Source organism: Saccopteryx bilineata, chromosome 2 (assembly GCF_036850765.1).
Source record: "Saccopteryx bilineata isolate mSacBil1 chromosome 2, mSacBil1_pri_phased_curated, whole genome shotgun sequence".
In the NCBI taxonomy this organism is placed as follows: Eukaryota; Metazoa; Chordata; class Mammalia; order Chiroptera; family Emballonuridae; genus Saccopteryx; species Saccopteryx bilineata.
In genome coordinates, this window is record NC_089491.1 from 326702983 (window position 1) to 326720159 (window position 17177).

Here is a 17177-nt window from a genome sequence, read left to right on the forward strand (position 1 = left end):
AATTTATAATCTATTACAATATCATTGACAGATTTTTTTTTGGAGAGAAGAAATAACGAATAAGAGACGACTGTGTATAAACAACAGAAGTAAAGGGGTAACAGACTGTCTGGTGTCAAGTCTTTTGATTTGGTTAATTATAATGGTTTTATTTTTAACGGTATTTTCCAAAAGAAATACAAGTTGTTTCTCCCCTCTGACCACAATCAATCTGAGACCAAATGTGGCGAGAACAGAGATCACTGAGGTTCTGGCACGAAACACTGCGATCTGGCCGTAAAGGGAACACACATGTCCTGGCTCCCTGCACGGAACAGCTAAGCGCACAAAGCCCATTCTATGGGAAGGCTGGGTTCTGCACAATTTGGCAGCTAATAAACTTTAATGGCACTTTTCACTCACACCGCTGTTAGTGCAAAAGCAATAAAAAAAAAACCCACTAAACTTTTTTCTAACAAACTGCTTTCCATATCTTTAAAAAAAAAAAAAAAACAGGGCTTGCTCTATCCTGATAATTTAATGGGGACGATTTCCACAAGCCAAACAGTGATGAATGCCAGCAACCGAGATGACAGCGTGCACCCATCCAGTGCCACCGTGATACTTACATGTGTGCAGAAGGCCCCTCAACAGGACAGGAGACAGCATCGGAACAGGTATAAATTCCTTTCAATTACCTCAAGTTGCTTAGATTATATCAGAATCAAAATATTTCCAGTCAAGCACCTTAAATTCATTCATTTCAAACTTGTTTTAATTTCACAGATTTACTGAATATTATTACTAGGACACAAACACCACAGAAACCATGTTAAAGATCCACAGAAGGTAAACACATTTCTAAAAAAAAACCTTTACATTAGCAAAAGGAAGACAATCAAAAGCTGAGGCAAGGGGATCAAGAATGAATTATACAATTTACTGGCCCTGGCTGGTTGGCTCAGCGGTAGAGCGTCGGCCTGGTGTGCGGGGGGGTCCCGGGTTCGATTCCCGGCCAGGGCACATAGGGGAAATGCCCATTTGCTTCTCCACCCCCCCCTCCTTCCTCTCTGTCTCTCTCTTCCCCTCCCGCAGCCAAGGCTCCATTGGAGCAAAGATGGCCCGGGTGCTGGGGATGGCTCCTTGGCCTCTGCCCCAGGGGCTAGAGTGGCTCTGGTGGCGGCAGAGCAACGCCCCGGAGGGGCAGAGCATCGCCCCCTGGTGGGCGTGCCGGGTGGATCCCGGTCGGGCGCATGCGGGAGTCTGTCTGACTGTCTCTCCCCGTTTCCAGCTTCGGAAAAATACAAAAAAAAAAAAAACAATTTACTATCGTTTGCTTGCATGTCAAGGAGATACATGTATTTTTTAAATCAGAAAAAAAATTCAGAGACCATCTCTTTATCACTAAAACTCAGAAACTGAGCCCCTGGACACAATGTCTCACCTCCCTACACATACAATGTGTGTAGGGCATGAAGGGAAAAGATGATTCTCAGACAACAAGAGTGTTTCTACTCAATAGGAGATTTAATTTTGAAGTGTGTTCACTTAAGTTTAAATTAAATTTCATAGAACCATCCTTGATTTTTCCATTTTTAATAGAGAAACAAATAATTACAAACCCTCTCCTTCCTGAGAGTGGTCACATATTGGCAGCCTACTGGTGGGGGTAGGCTTCAGAGGCTGTTTAGAGGGGCTCAGACCTGTGGCAGTGCCAACGCATCATTTACATATAAATTGCAGTATGCAGAGAACCCACTGGTCTGCAATTACCACTTACTACTCAAAAGAGTGGCACAGTACAGTGGCAGATTCACCATCAAATTTTTAATAACTGCATCAGTACCATAAACAACTTCAATTTCCTTACACAGCTGCCGAAATGCTTCTCTGAAACAAATATAAAAAAAATCTCTGTCTCTGCTAAAGCACTCTTAAATTCTAAAGACTCGAACTCCCCCCAGGGGAAACTGTCACAAATGCACATGCCCACGCCCCCTGCCCTTTCTCCCTCTTGCCTTTTCCTCCATTCAGACTTAACACATCTCTGGCCTAGAGTCCTATAATCAATGCATTTAATTTTTTTTATTGATTGATTTTTTTGGAGATAGTGAGAGAGAAAGAGAAAGAAAGAGAAACGATTTGTTGTTCCACTTATTTATGCATTCATTAGTCGATTCTTCTACGAGCCCTGACTGGGGATCAAACCCTCAACCTGGCTATAGGAACAACACTCTAACCAACTCATCTATCTGGGCAGGGCCCTTACAATGCATATTTTTGAGAATCACCTTGGGTGACAGCTGCTAGAAAGTCCAAGGACTACACGCAGAAAGCGTCCTCTTACTGAAAAAATTATCCTATGACACTTTCAGCAGGAAAATCTAACTGGACACCGTGACAGCAACCAGCAATCACGGACATGCTCAGGCGCTCAGTCTCATGTCAAAAAACCCACCAATTCTCACCAATGAAATGAACACACATTAAATAACTAACAATGCCCAACGTGATGAGCACGGAAAGGTAAAGCGCAAATGGTAAGTCAAACACAGCTGCTGAAATCTTCAGAGTAAGAAACTTATTCTCATCCATTCTAACTTAACTAATAAAAGTTGGTCCCATGGTTTCAACTGCAAAAAGAAGAGAAGAAAAGCGGAAGACCTGTTTTCCTGCAGCTGGGTGCCAAACTGTGAGAGTGTTTCTAGACTGGGGCGGACACACAGCAACTCTGCAAATACGCTTCGTAAGGCGGAAGACGGTTCAGCGTGTCGCACACTTGAGATACACACTTCTAGTCACTGGTGGATAGCTTTTTCTAAGGCTCTCAGGCATATTTTCAAACTTTCTCAACTCTTTGGAAAATGTGAATCTCTCCTATTATATACTCAGAACTTGGTAAAATTATTTTACAACATACATTCTTTTCAGTCTATTGTATCTGTGTTAAAGTAAAATGTGTAATTAAAGACACATATTATCCTACACCAAATAAAATATTACAAATTATAGTTTGGAACTATGCTTTAGATACAAAAGAAAATGTTATTTTTCAGAAGTGCTAGGACAATACGTTCTCACATAGTATAAGCACTCAAATTTATGAAGCTGGACTGGGCATCGCTTCAGATTGTCACTGCATTCCGTTGTGAACTCACCATAATTTCCTGCTCATATGTCCAAACACCACAAGCCAGTTCCACACAGAAAATGACAAGTAAACTTCCAAAGTACTGTAGAAAAACAAAAAATTAATGCTGTTAGGATTAAATCAAAGTAACATATCGTCATCTGAGACATGCTATTACTCAGCATTGTTTATCCAATGAACAAGGAAACTGTCATGAATTCAGGAAGCCCCTCTCCCCCCCCCCAGCCAAGGACAAATGGAGAAAATTTCAGAAAATTTAGAGACATCTGCAGACAACACTGAATACTCGCCTCAGTGGGCCATTTGGATAGTGTTCTACTTATCAAGTACTTTCATAATTCATTCATTCAAAAACTACCTCATTTTCCAAATAATAAAATTAATGTTTAAAGTAGGTTATGTGAGTTGCTCCAGAATGTGCACAGTCAATCCTGGAGGGCTGGACCACTGCAGCCATGTTCTCCACGCTCCAACTTGTCACATCGCCAGGTGTGGAGGGAACTTGACAGAGGTTAAATAGTAAAAGTGTGAGGAAGAACGGGCTCTCCAAAAGCTCTCTTCCCTAATCCCAGCAGAAAGAGGATGGCTCGAGACGCTCTCGAATCCCCTACTCTGTTTATGGTGCTGGGGGTGCTGGGTAGGGTTGGTTTGTGATTATGTCCTATCAATGCAGTGACAACTCCATTAAGGGCAGGAACTTTATAAGGGTCCTCATCACAAAGTAGGTGTTCAGTAAGTATGTGTTACGTAGAGCATAAATGACAACAAAGGAGTGTGCTGTGACAGTGAGAGGTAGAGACTTCCTGGAGCTGAGTGATCGGAAAAGGCCTCTCTACAAAGGGAGTCTTTAAGACGAGTCAGCAATGACAAGAAGCAGGTGATGCTGTGAAGATTTGCAAAGCAATTCAGGAAGAGGAAATATCAGAAGCAAGGCTAGTTGAACCAGTGAGCTAGTTGGTGAAGAACTCAGCAGTATCCAGAGCAGCGGAAACCAGCCAGGGGTGCAAGCAGATGATGCTGAGAAGTACAAAGACTCAGATCCTTGTGGGCTATGGAGGGAATTCTGCATTTTATTCTAAGTGTAATCAAGAGACATTAGCAGGTGAGATGATCTGATGTACATTATAAAAACATAAATCTGGCTATTTTGCAAAAAAGGACCTGTAGAAACGAGAGTGAACAGAGCAACTGAAGAAGAGATTGATGAACTAAAAGAGTAACAGGAAAATAAAGAAGAGTGGACTAAGGATGGTGAGCAACCAAGATGTGAACTTTGAATTTCTTTCTTCATAGTTTTTGCCACAGAAGGGGAGCGTGAAAAAAATTTAAAATTAAGCTGTCTACTACTGCCATGATATATCGCTTATGACTTAAAAATATAAATCACTGCAATTAGTTTTAATTTGCTTCTTTCATATAAAAAAATTAAGATAATAGCCGCATAACCTCTTATTCAATAATGTAGATTAAAAGCTATTAGTTCAAAAGATAAAGTAACATTTCCTTTAGGGATCCCATTTTGCAAGCACTGTTGTTTTCAGCATAGATCGTACTCATAGTCAGTTTCAAACTACTCTGGTCTCATTCCATGTGTTGCCTTATTTATAGATTTTAGCCCTGAAATGATGATTAGACAAAATTTGGTGAACATAGTATTCCAACTCAATTTGCACCAAACTCTCTTTAAAGCTTTAATTAAAAAGATTTCCAGGCATGAACAAGACTGAGACTCAAAGTTCAATAACGACATATATGCTAGATCAATTTCTTATCTTTGCTAAAACCCTAGGAAATAGCGAGACGACTACAGCTACTCAAAGATACAGTAGCCCCCATTCTCCCTGGTTTCATTTTTTATGGTTTCAGTAATCAACTATGGTCTGAAAATGTTAACTGGAAAATTCCAGAAACAAAAAATTCCTAAGTTTGAAATTGTGCACCATTCTGAGAAGCGTGGTGAAATTCCATGTTGTCCCGCTCAGCTCAGCTGACACGAGACTCATCCCTTTGTCCAGCATATCCCTATCTGTTAGTCACGTAGTAGTCATCTCAGTTATCAGATCAATTGTTGTCACGTCGCAGTGCTTGTGTTCAAGTCACCCTTATTTTACCTTTAATAATGGTCCCCAAATGTAAGAACAGTGATGCTGGCACTTTGGATATGCCAAAGAGAAGCTGTAAAGAGCTTCCTCCAGTGAAAAGCTGGAAGTTCTCGACTTAATTGCTCTATTTCATTATTGTCATGAATCACAGTAAAGCCAGTAGCCATGGCCACCATCACAGCCACCTAGCCCATGCAGGTTCTCATTAGATTCGGACAGACAGTAACGAAACAATGGAGCCAAGAACTGGTGGGCCATTAGCTTTAATCCTATCTTGCAACCAATGGGCAAGAAATATGCACAGTGGGAAAACACTTCCCTTTCCATTCAGGGCTCCCATATCCAGAGACTCATCCGAGTTTCCTAGAATCAAAAGGTTTCTAGCTCACCAGCCTTATTCGCCTCTGTTTCCCATCTCCTTCTCTCTGCTCTCCTCCTAGAACTTAACTCTTCTCCCGAACAACGTCATCTCTCCTTTTTAAAACTTTTTGAGGCGAAAGCCCTCCCCCAACACACATTAATACAATCATGCCCATCCCAAGCAAGAAGGGCAATTAATACTATCCCCTGGGTGACAGGCTTCCATGTGGGCAGCGCCATCTTTAACAAAGTGAGCATAATATATTTTATCTGCCCAACAATCACTTACTGTGCTTAATTTATAAATTAAACTTCATCACTGGGGTGTATGTATGTATAGGAAAAAACATGATATATGCGGTTCAGTAATTTCAGGCATCCTCTGAGGGAGGGGACTTATCCACAGATAAGGGGGACTACTCCACTTTCGCCTCCTTAGATCCCTAATTTAGAGTCTTTTCAAAGTTGATAGTTACAATGAAAACCAAAGCAGCCTTGAAAAGCCAAGAAGTTTCTGAAGACAAATAAATGGACACGGACGAGAATTACAGGTGCTGTTGGTAGAAAGAGAATTGTACATGCCCAGACTTAGACTTGGAAATGACCATGCAGATTTTTGGATTAAGTTCATGTCCTTTTACATTCTATTTGAGTTATCATATTTCTTGCCTCCTAGAGTTATTGACTGACGTAGGACGTCTGTGCTGCACCAGAGCAAAAGATAACACCCAGAAGTATGCAACTCATGCAATATCAGAGTGTGTCAGGCTTATGGATCCAAACAACAGTGTAATAACCATAGGCATGACATGCATAAAACAAACCAGTAGCAGGCCCTGGCCGGTTGGCTCAGCGGTAGAGTGTCGGCCTGGCGTGTGGGGGACTCAGGTTCGATTCCCGGCCAGGGCACATAGGAGAAGCGTCCATTTGCTTTTCCACCCCCACCCCCTCCTTCCTCTCTGTCTCTCTCTTCCCCTCCCGCAGCCAAGGCTCCATTGGAGCAAAGATGGCCCGGGCGCTCAGGATGGCTCCTCGGCCTCTGCCCCAGGCACTAGAGTGGCTCTGGTCACGACAGAGTGACCCCGGAGGGGCAGAGCATCGCCCCCTGGTGGGCAGAGCGGCGCTCCTGGTGGGCGTGCCGGGTGGATCCCAGTCGGGCGCATGCGGGAGTCTGTCTGACTGTCTTTCCCCGTTTCCAGCTTCAGAGAAATACAAAAAAACAAAAAAACAAAAAAAACAAAAAAAAACAGTAGCAATTAGTAACCACTTTTGACTTCTTTTTTTTTATTATTTTTTTCTGTATTTTTCTGAAGCCGGAAATGGGGAGAGACAGTCAGACAGACTCCCGCATGCGCCCGACTGGGATCCACCCGGCATGCCCACCAGGGGGTGATGCTCTGCCCCTCCGGGGTCACTCTGTCGCAACCAGAGCCACTCTAGTGCCTGGGGCAGAGGCCAAGGAGCCATCCCCAGTGCCCGGGCCATCTTTGCTCCAGTGGAGCCTCGGCTGTGGGAGGGGAAGAGAGAGACAGAGAGGAAGGAGAGGGGGAGGGGTGGAGAAGCAGATGGGCGCTTCTCCTGTGTGCCCTGGCCGGGAATCGAACCCGGGACTTCCGCACGCCAGGCCAATGCTCTACTACTGAGCCAACTGGCCAGGGCCACCTTTGACTTCTTAAAGTGAGCTTTACAATACATTATTAAAACCATAGTTTAAGCATCCCCAGGGTTGCATGTATACAGCATGTAATATCTAAAACAATCTCTTTACAAACTCAAAACCAAAATTGCCAATCATGGGAGGGAGAGGGTAAAGTCTTAACTCTGGGAAAACTCTAAAGTGACTGTATCTTTCTGATTTTCAGTGTTCTCACTTGATGTAGTTTCCCCCATATTAAACAATTCTTCTGTTTTTATTCCACTTGCACAGATTTATTTGACCTTGAAAACAAATTAAACCTAAAATTTAATTCAAATACAGCAGGGGTCGGGAACCTTTTTGGCTGAGAGAGCCATGAACACCACATATTTTAAAATATAATTCTATGAGAGCCATACAATATGTCTAACACTAAATACGAGTAAATGTGTACATTTTATGTAAGACCAAAACTTTTAAAGTACAATAAGTCTCTGAATTCTTTTTAATAATGTTGTTATGCTGTTGCTAACTAATGATGAATAAAGTACTTCTTACCATTAATGCAACTTCTGGTGCTGCATGGTTTTGCTGATGGCTTTGTAGTCTGGTTGATACGTGGTGAGGTTAAGCTTCATGCAGGCGTTGAGACTTCCATCCATTAAACGTGATCGTAGGTTGGTCTTAACGTTCTTTAGATGTGGGAAAGACTGCTCACATGCATATGTAGAGCCAAACATTGTCAGTACAGCAATACTCACATGCTGCCGTGTGTGATATGTGACGGGAAGCGAGTTCCAAGTTTTGACAATCAGCTGGTTTGTGGGTTAAAGTTTTTTCATTTCTCCCCACTTGTGTTTGCTCACCAACTCTGCTTGCTGTCGTGCAAGTCTTTCCAAATCTTTATTCAGTGACTTGCACTTACTCACCCACATTTCTGAGGTCTCTCTCTGACGGAGACACCGGGGATGTAACTCAGGTCGGCGCTGTCCACTGCACACTCGTGTGGATGGGTGATGAACTTAAAAAGATGAGTGCGCTCATGAAATTCTCCAAAGCACGCTTTGAATGACCGCAGGAGATTAGATGTGAAGCCCAATAGCTGCTGGAGATGAAGATGTTGAGCAGGGTCACTTGCTGTGCATGCATCTTTAAACTCTCCCAGTTTTTCAAAGTGTAGTAAATGACCTGTTTCAATATCGGCAATGAAGAGTTCCAGCTTGTTTCAAATGCAAACACTGCTTGTTGAAGGGATAAGACTGTATTTCCAATGCCTTGCATTTTTACATTGAGCTGGTTCAGATGTTCAGCCATGTCCACGAGATAGAACTTCAGGAGCCATTCAGTGTTAGCTAACTCAGGATGCTCGACGTTTTTCATTTCAAGAAAAGTCCCGATTTCACTCAGACAAGCAGCAAAATGGCTGAGCACCTTCCCTCTTGACAACCAATGCACATTGCTGTGTAGAAGCAGACCAGGATAATTATTCCCAATGTCATCCAGCAGTGTTTTAAACTGGCAATCATTTAAAGCTCAGGCAACAATAAAGTTGACCACCCAAATGACCAGCGACATCACCTCACCAAGCTGCTCACCACACATCTGAGCACAAAGCGCCTCCTGATGTAAGATGCAGTGAAAACTTAGGATGGGTCTCTTTTCATGTTCATGAAGAAGCGCTACAAATCCTGTTTCTCCCCACCATGCATGGAGCACCATCAGTACACACCAAAATAAGTTTATCTATCGGTAGATTTTTTCTTTAGCGAACTCAGTGAAAGACTTGAATAAATCTTCCCCTCTTGTCTCTTTCATAGGCAAAACAGCAAGATTTTCCTCACATAGTGTGTCACCACAGCACACCTTGCAATCACACTGAACTGGCATAAATGGCTTATATCTGTTGACTCATCCAAAGCAAGAGAAAAGAATGGACTGCATTTATGTCCTTCACTTGTGTTGCCTCAATTTGATTTGCCATCATGATGGTACGATTGTGAACAATTCTTGCCGACAGAAGCATGTCTTTTATTCATTTGATTATCTTGTCTTTATCCAAAACGTCATCAAAAAGTTCATTGGCAACATCAAGCATGAGTGTTTTGGCATACTCCCCATCTGTGAATGGCTTTCTGTTTCTCACAGTTGCTAAAGCACCAGCAAAGCTAGCCAAATTCCAGTCACCTTGTTGGGTCCAAACACGGAATTGCTGCTGACTAGCTTGCACTCTGCACAGTAGCTCTTGACATGCTTTCTTCTTGCTGTGCCCCATTGGATATTTCTATGCAAATGTAGTATGGTATGTGTTGAGTGCCACTTTATATTTGACTGTTTCATCGATGCAATTTTATCATTGCATATTAGACACACTGCAGAACCTGCTCTCTCCACAAAGGCAAATTCCTCTGTCCATTTCTTCTGAAAAGTACAATACTCTTCATCTTTTTTCTTTTAGCCGTCTTCTTCGTCAAAAGGGTTTCTGCAATTAGCTAGCTGACTACTTGATTAAAAGGAGGGAAGTTTAGTTCCTGACCTCACAACGACCCATGTATGTTAAGCATTATCCAATAAAAATTTGGTGTTGTCCCGGAGGACAGCTGTGATTGGCTCCAGCCACCCACAGCCATGAACATGAGCAGTAGGAAATGAATGAATTATAATACATAAGAATGTTTTACATTTTTAACATTATTATTTTTTTATCAAAGATTTGTCTGCGAGCCAGATGCAGCCATCAAAAGAGCCACATCTGGCTCGCAAGCCATAGGTTTCTGACCCCTGAAATACAGGAAGTTTTGCAAATAATGCTGTAGTTTCATGGTCAGCTGTCTCTGCTTTGCTGTCACTGCATTAGCTACAAACATCCAGCCTCCTAATTAATTCCAAGGAGAACTTTAAATGTCAAATCTATCCTTAATATAACATACATACATCAATTGCTTTTACACTTACATTTTCTTTTTCAGTGAGCTCTGAGTCCTAGATAAAGTCATCCTCATGTTAATTCTTGCACAAAAAATCACTCTGCCATTATTCAGTTTAAGAACTGATCTGGGTGAGACATCTATAAAGCATGGTGTTAACTCATAGTTTCAATGAAACAAAACTAGTGAAGAATTAAGCAACGGCTCCCAATGAGCTTTGTTATGGTCGAAAGTGCACATATACATTGCATTCCACTACAAAACCATCTGCTGCCCTCAACAGTATCAGGGACACGTATCTGTGTATCTCCTGTAATGGTGTCAGCATGTGTCACTCATGCTTTGCACTTTCTTAATGCACGTGGGTTCACAACAAATCTATACCAACCTAGTGTGCAAAGCTATTCTCTTCTCTCCTGTCCTTGAGTGCTATCCTTCTAGAATGATGCAGAGAGCCCTGAATCTGGAGTCAGAAGGCTGAAGTTCAAATACAGCCCTAAAACATGCTCTGTGCAAGCTTTTGGCAAACTCATCAAACTACCTTGGCATCAGCTTGCTCATCTGTATCATGAAGATAAAAGTAAGGCCTTCTTTACTGTCACCAAGGTTGGTTTGCTATATGAGAAAGTAGTCTGAAACATTTTTTATTTCAAATTTGCAAAGCACTGTACAAATGCTATTCTGAACTAGTTTGTGAAATACAATCCTGTACCGATGGCTCCGTTCCTCCTGGGTGCAGGCTTCACTCCCTGCCCTGAGCCACAAGGTCTTCCTCCTCATTTCCAGCATTTCACTTCTTGTTCTGGACTATTTTACGTGTTTCCCTCCCTCCCTCAGTGTGTCAGGGTTTCTCTGGCTGCTGTACAGCCATCCTCAGACGCTGCGCTGTGTGACCTGGTGGTGGCCTCCCTAAGTCACCATGCTCACGGACCCACCGGACCATCAGTTCTGATGGCAGAGACCTTGCCATTAAACATTATTTCATCCCTGGCACCTAAATAGTACATGTTACACTGCAGGTATCCAATCAACGTCGATGGAAATAATGATCAGCTCACCAATGGGAAAAAACAGCTTCAGATTTCCTGGAATTTCTCTAAAGCCAGAGTTCCTTGTTAACATCTGACCTCCTTGACTTTTGCTTATACATTTCTATTCTAAGTATTGCTTCTGTGGTTTAGTATGTGTCTTTTATGTGGAATATGCTATAATAATTTAGTGTACCTTTAAGTATTTAAGACAACTTACATAACTAAAGAAAAGAAACAATATGCAGACACTCCCCACCTTCTCCGGGTTACTATTAACTAAACATCTTCAACAAATGAAGACTGGGAAAGTGTGTGTTTATACAAGGAAATTATATGCATTACAAACTATTTTATTTGCTTTAAATATGATTCAATACAGAGTTCCTTAAAAGAGCTAAGTTCTACTGTAATTAAATTAAAGTTGGTGTTCTACAAATAAGTTTTATCCCTAAACATAAAAAAAAATTCAAGTAAGGCAAGCTGATAATAGAACATAGCTCCACCAAAATGATGTAATTCATTAATGATTTAAAAATTTTTTTTTTATTTTATTTATTCATTTTTAGAGAGGAGAGAGAGACAGAGAGGAAGAGAGAGGAGAGAGAGACAGAGAGAGAGAAGGAGGGAGGAGCTGGAAGCATCAACTCCCATATGTGCCTTGACCAGGAAAGCCCAGGGTTTCGAACCAGTGACCTCAGCATTTCCACGTCGACGCTTTATCCACTGCGCCACCACAGGTCAGGCCTGATTTTTTTTTAACCAAATCTCTCAAGTTGAGAATAACTGAAATTACTTTTTAAAAAAGATGTCCTCAGCCCTGGCCGGTTGGCTCAGCGGTAGAGCGTCGGCCTAGCGTGCGAAGGACCCGGGTTCGATTCCCGGCCAGGACACACAGGAGAAGCACCCATTTGCTTCTCCACCCCTCCGCCGCGCTTTCCTCTCTGTCTCTCTCTTCCCCTCCCGCAGCCAAGGCTCCATTGGAGCAAAGATGGCCCGGGCGCTGGGGATGGCTCCTTGGCCTCTGCCCCAGGTGCTAGAGTGGCTCTGGTCGCAATATGGCGATGCCCCAGATGGGCAGAGCATCGCCCCCTGGTGGGCAGAGCGTTGCCCCTGGTGGGCGTGCCGGGTGGATCCCGGTCGGGCGTATGTGGGAGTCTGTCTGACTGTCTCTCCCTGTTTCCAGCTTCAGAAAAATGAAAAAAATAATAATAATAATAAAAAAAAATTAAAAAAAAGATGTCCTCATTGGGTTAGAGATCAGAAGATTGGATAAAACACTGAAATTGCTTTGTTGATTTTTCTTTAACTATGCAAATGGAAAAACATGCTGTGTGAACTAACACAGACCTGGCTTCAGATGCTGGCTCCTTCACTACACTGGACGACCTTGAGCATCACTAAGTCTCTGTTTCCTCCAATGTAAAACAAGAATGCCAAAATTGCCTTGCAGTGTTGTGCTAAGGCCATGATCAGGTGAAGCGCTGTTTTGTAGTATGCACTACCTAAATTGTAGCCATTCTTAACAAGATGCTAGTCTGTTAGAATACAGACTCCATGAAGACAAGAGGCATCAGAACTTTTTAGGCACTCAGCATACTGCCTGACCTAGAGCACATACCCAATATACATTACCTGCATAGATATAACCATGATTGGAGGTGGGGAGTAAAACTCTTTATCTCCTCCTCAGACTATTAGTGTCACTCCCACAAAGGATATAAACCCCTCAAATAAAATTTCTGTCCAGTACAAATATACTTGGTATTTTTCAAAACATCTTTATTAGGAAACTAAAGCAGGAAGGGTGTGGAGGGTGGGGAATCCAACTTCTTTTATTAAAATACTGAAATCAATGTGTCTGTTATTTTAAACTAAGGCTGACCACAGAACAGCCAGGACAGCAAAATTAGTGGTCCCTTTGTCACTGGGAAGTGTCTGAGGAGGAAGGAAGGGGCATAACATCCCCCTTTCCCACATAAGCCCCTGGTGACTCGTGTGTCAATTTATCCACCAGTAGAAATAAAGGAAACTCATCCCCTCTATTAAATGTTTCATCTCATTATATGTATACAGACAAAATATATTGCTCACAAAAATTAAGAGATATTTCAAAATGAATATGAAGCAATAAAAAAAAGCATTTGCTTTTTTTTAATTAAACAAGAACATCAAAAAAGCAAACAGCAAGTCAAAGAAAGCTGTTTGATTATGCAAATGAGATGCAAAACCAACTTTTATTTCATTGGTGAAAATGCCTTATACAAATGACTAAAAGCACTGGAGTATTTGCACATTCCCTGATCCCCTAATTTTTGTGAGCAGTGTAGTAAAATCTCAAGGAAGTCTTTCCTGACAGCAACATTTGTTTATATAATTGGATTCCCTGACACCCCCCAGCCCCAGGATATCCTAATAAAGAGAGCAGATTAAGCACGTGCCCCTCTCCCTCCTCCCTCTTGAAACTTCACAAGAAGGAGAATAAAGGAATATTTTTAAAAAGGTATAAACCCAGAGATAAAGGAAAAGAAGACAGCAGCAAGTATATTTGGGAAAGTGCAAAGAAGACGGAAGAGTGTTCAGCAGTCTTCAAGTGCAGAATGTTTAACCAGCAGTGGGGGAAGTCTGGAACAACCTCATTCACACTGCAGAGCCCCCGGATGATCAGCATGAAGGTGGGGCTAAAAGACGGTGACTTGTTGAATCCTGTTCACGAAGAACTATGAAACCTCAGGTCCATTCCCAAGCTATATATATAGTTGAGTGAGCACCCACCCCCAGCAACACAGAAGTTGGAGGGGTCATTGTTCTTTGGAAACAGTAAAACAGTGTCAGGACTGGGACAGAAGATACAGGAGAGGATAAAGCACAGTACTGGAAACAGAACTGAACTTCAAATTTACATAATTTTCCCCCAAATCCTCAGAACTCAAATCAAACTAGAATAGCATCAGATTCCTCAACAGAGTACTGGAAGCTAGAGGACAGTGAAAGAGGTTCTTCAAAAGTCTGAGGAAAAAGTGATTTTTCACCTATAATTCTATAGCCATCAATATTAACAAATAAGAGTATTTAAAGCCATTTTTAGGCGTTCAGATTTTTTTTTAATCTACTTTTTCTATTTGCTTTCTCAGGAAACTACTGGAAGGTGTCTCCCTAAAATGAGAGGCTAAAACAGTGAAGGACAATAATGACCTGGATTCCAGGAAACACAGGACCTAAAACAGGAGGGAGGAAAAGGAAATCCCAGAATGGTACTAAGGTAGCAGTCAGACAGACATGAACAGAACAAGGACGATGGGCCAGGTACAGCAGGTCAACAGGGCAAAAAGCCCCGGGTGCCTAGCAACGGGCAAAACCAGGAAAACAAGGACCTAGTCCCCAGGTGACCCTCTCTCCCCTAGCACTTCACTGGTCATGTGGTTCAAATACTCCTGACATTTTGTATCACCGGTCATGTGGTAGGCTTCCTTGGAAGAGGAACAAAGGACCAAAGAGTGGCCTCATGCAACTACCATGCAGTCTCTGCTCAGCCACTCCCTTAAGCATTAACCCTTAGGTAACATCTACTCCTCAGTTGTGTTTCAGCTCCAGGCCCAGCAGCAGAACCAGACAAGTGATGCCATGGCTGACCTTAGGACCAGCTATATTCACTATGATTATCCTGCCCTGGCACTCACCAATCAATGGAGACCATGACCCTAAAAGAACACAGCTAGAAAGCTGATGAGAATTCTATTGAATACTCTATCCTCCCAAGACCCCAGATAAAAGCCCATAGGACACAGGACACAGACGGTTCTTTCTATGGAGCACGCCTGTACCCAGCACCTTTCCCTTTTCCAACCCCTCCCCCAGGGGAGTTTTCCCTGCCTCTCTCTTCCTCCTAAGCTTCAAGGGCCCTTCTTTTGCCTCTAAAACTTGTTTCCAGAGAACATTTCTCCTACAACTCACTTTTCTACCTCTGTGACTTTCTAAATAAATTTTTTCTTATACTTTTGAGTCTTGCCTCTGAATTCTTTCTTATCCAGAACTCATGCACCAAGGTTGCTGAGATAGGAGCAGTGGTAACATTCTGGTGCCATTTTGCCACCAACAGTAGTCAAGGACAAGCCCATAACAGCAACAGCATCAGCAGATCCACATTGGAGCAGGTCTAGAATGTTCTGAGAGAGATATCTTTTTTAAAAATCATCAATAAAATTCTCCAAATATTTAAAAATATATGAAGAAAATTTACACCAGGAGAGCTGAATTAAAAAGAAATACACAGAAAACAAGAGTGTTATTAATTCCAAGAAAAATAAAATTCTTCCACAAAGAAAAAATATATCCAGTCCTTTACCTGGTCCAGCTGTGAATAGCATTTATATAGTCATGATCATGTAAACACTGATCTAATCAAAATTTTTATATGTCCATGGTGACGTGAGATAGGAAGTATCAGGGGGAGGGGAAAGGGAATGAAGGCAAAAAAGGGGGCCAGTTCTTCATATTTTATAAGAAGTCAAAGCAAGGGGGCGGCAAAATGGTGATGGAATAGGTGGACATACCAACTTCCACCTCCCAGAACAAAAGTGGATTACAACTTAATTTTAAGAACCATCATCTGGAAAAGCCAACTTTGGACTAAACTAAGAGGACTCTTTAACCAAGGAACACTGAAGAAGCCACAGAGACTGGTAGGAAAAGCAGAAATGCAGAGGGCTGCTCAGCTCCCGGTAGCAAACAGCAGCCAGGAGAGACTTGTGTGCTGGGAATTGAGTTTAGCAGAGAAGGGAGGGTCCTGAGTCCCAGGAACAAAGCCCCAGCCTGCAGACCCAGAGCCTAGAAGAAGCGTATGGACAGTATTTAGCTACAAAACAAGTAAGGATACTGTTTATGAGAAAGAGACAGATTTCTCAGACCTAGGATTCTTCTTAAAGGGACTGCGCAGAAGACTTCTTCACAACCATTCACCCGGGGCTCCAGGGGATGGGGAGACAGGAGAGGACCAGAGTAGCAGGAAGATAGTGTAATCTAGGAAGCACAGGGAGAAACACTTTGAGGGACAGCCACCCTAACCCCTGGGCTGAGTCACTCCCCAAAACTGAAGTGAATATTTCCCTTGGAACCAGCAATACCAGCAAAGGAAGCAGGAAACCAAAAAACAAGCTCTCCCTGGGTACTCAGAGCAGAATCGCTTAGAAGGAGGAAGTTTTCAGGACTACAGTATTGAGTGTTAGGGTCTGAGCTGCAGTGCCCTTAACCACACTGCTGCGGGTTCGCCAGAGGGTTGGCGGCACTGTGACATGGAAGCGCATCTGGTCAATGGGAGCGGAAGCTGGATAGGCCAGACAGAGGCTGGGCATAAGCTCAGTCTCAGCTGGCGGGGTGGAAGTGGTGCAAAAAAGCAGTCCCACTGTCTGTGGGCCCGCCTGCAATCCCACCCGCAGGGGAAAGGTAAAAGCCTGGGAAAAGCAGAGACCCACAGCTGAGCACCAGCATGTAGCCAGCCCAGCCCACAGAGCCAGGGCTTACTGCCTGATGCGCGAATGCAGCTCTGCCTGTGGGGGGGGGGCAGGGAGAAAGCTCAGGAATAGGCAGAGACCCACGGCTGAGCAAAGGTGCTCACCTCTGCCCCCCCCCCTCCGGGCAAAGGCTTGCAGTCCAAGGTCCAACGTGTGAGCACAGCTCTGCACACAGGGACGGGGCTAAAGCCCGGGAATAGGCAGAGACCTGCAGCTGAGCAATAGTGCTGAGGCTTGTGGCCCTGGGCATGGCACGCAGCCCCACCCATGGAGTGGGGCAAAAGCCAAGGCTTATAGATCCTGGCAGGTGAAAACAGCCCCTCCTGTGGAGGAGTGGCAGAAACAGCAGCAATGCCCATACCTGAATCCCAGAGGCAGCAGCAGAGGGGGTGACGGGCCTACAGACAGACCACACCTAGCAAACACAGAGGTCACATCCGCTGGACTCCAGTGGCCACACCTTTCTTATATACAGACAAAATGGGAA

General features: G+C 43.2%; 1 protein-coding gene across 4 annotated transcripts in view; it reads right to left on the reverse strand.

Moving 5' to 3' along the window:
* The window catches only part of TSPAN12 (tetraspanin 12), an 82905-nt gene that overhangs the window by 24388 nt on the left and 41340 nt on the right, over positions 1-17177 (reverse strand). For all 4 annotated transcript variants that reach the window (XM_066262179.1, XM_066262180.1, XM_066262177.1 and 1 more), the window contains one exon: positions 3138-3212. In XM_066262179.1, coding sequence (XP_066118276.1) covers positions 3138-3212 — 75 coding nt within the window. The remainder of the gene's footprint in view (positions 1-3137; positions 3213-17177) is intronic.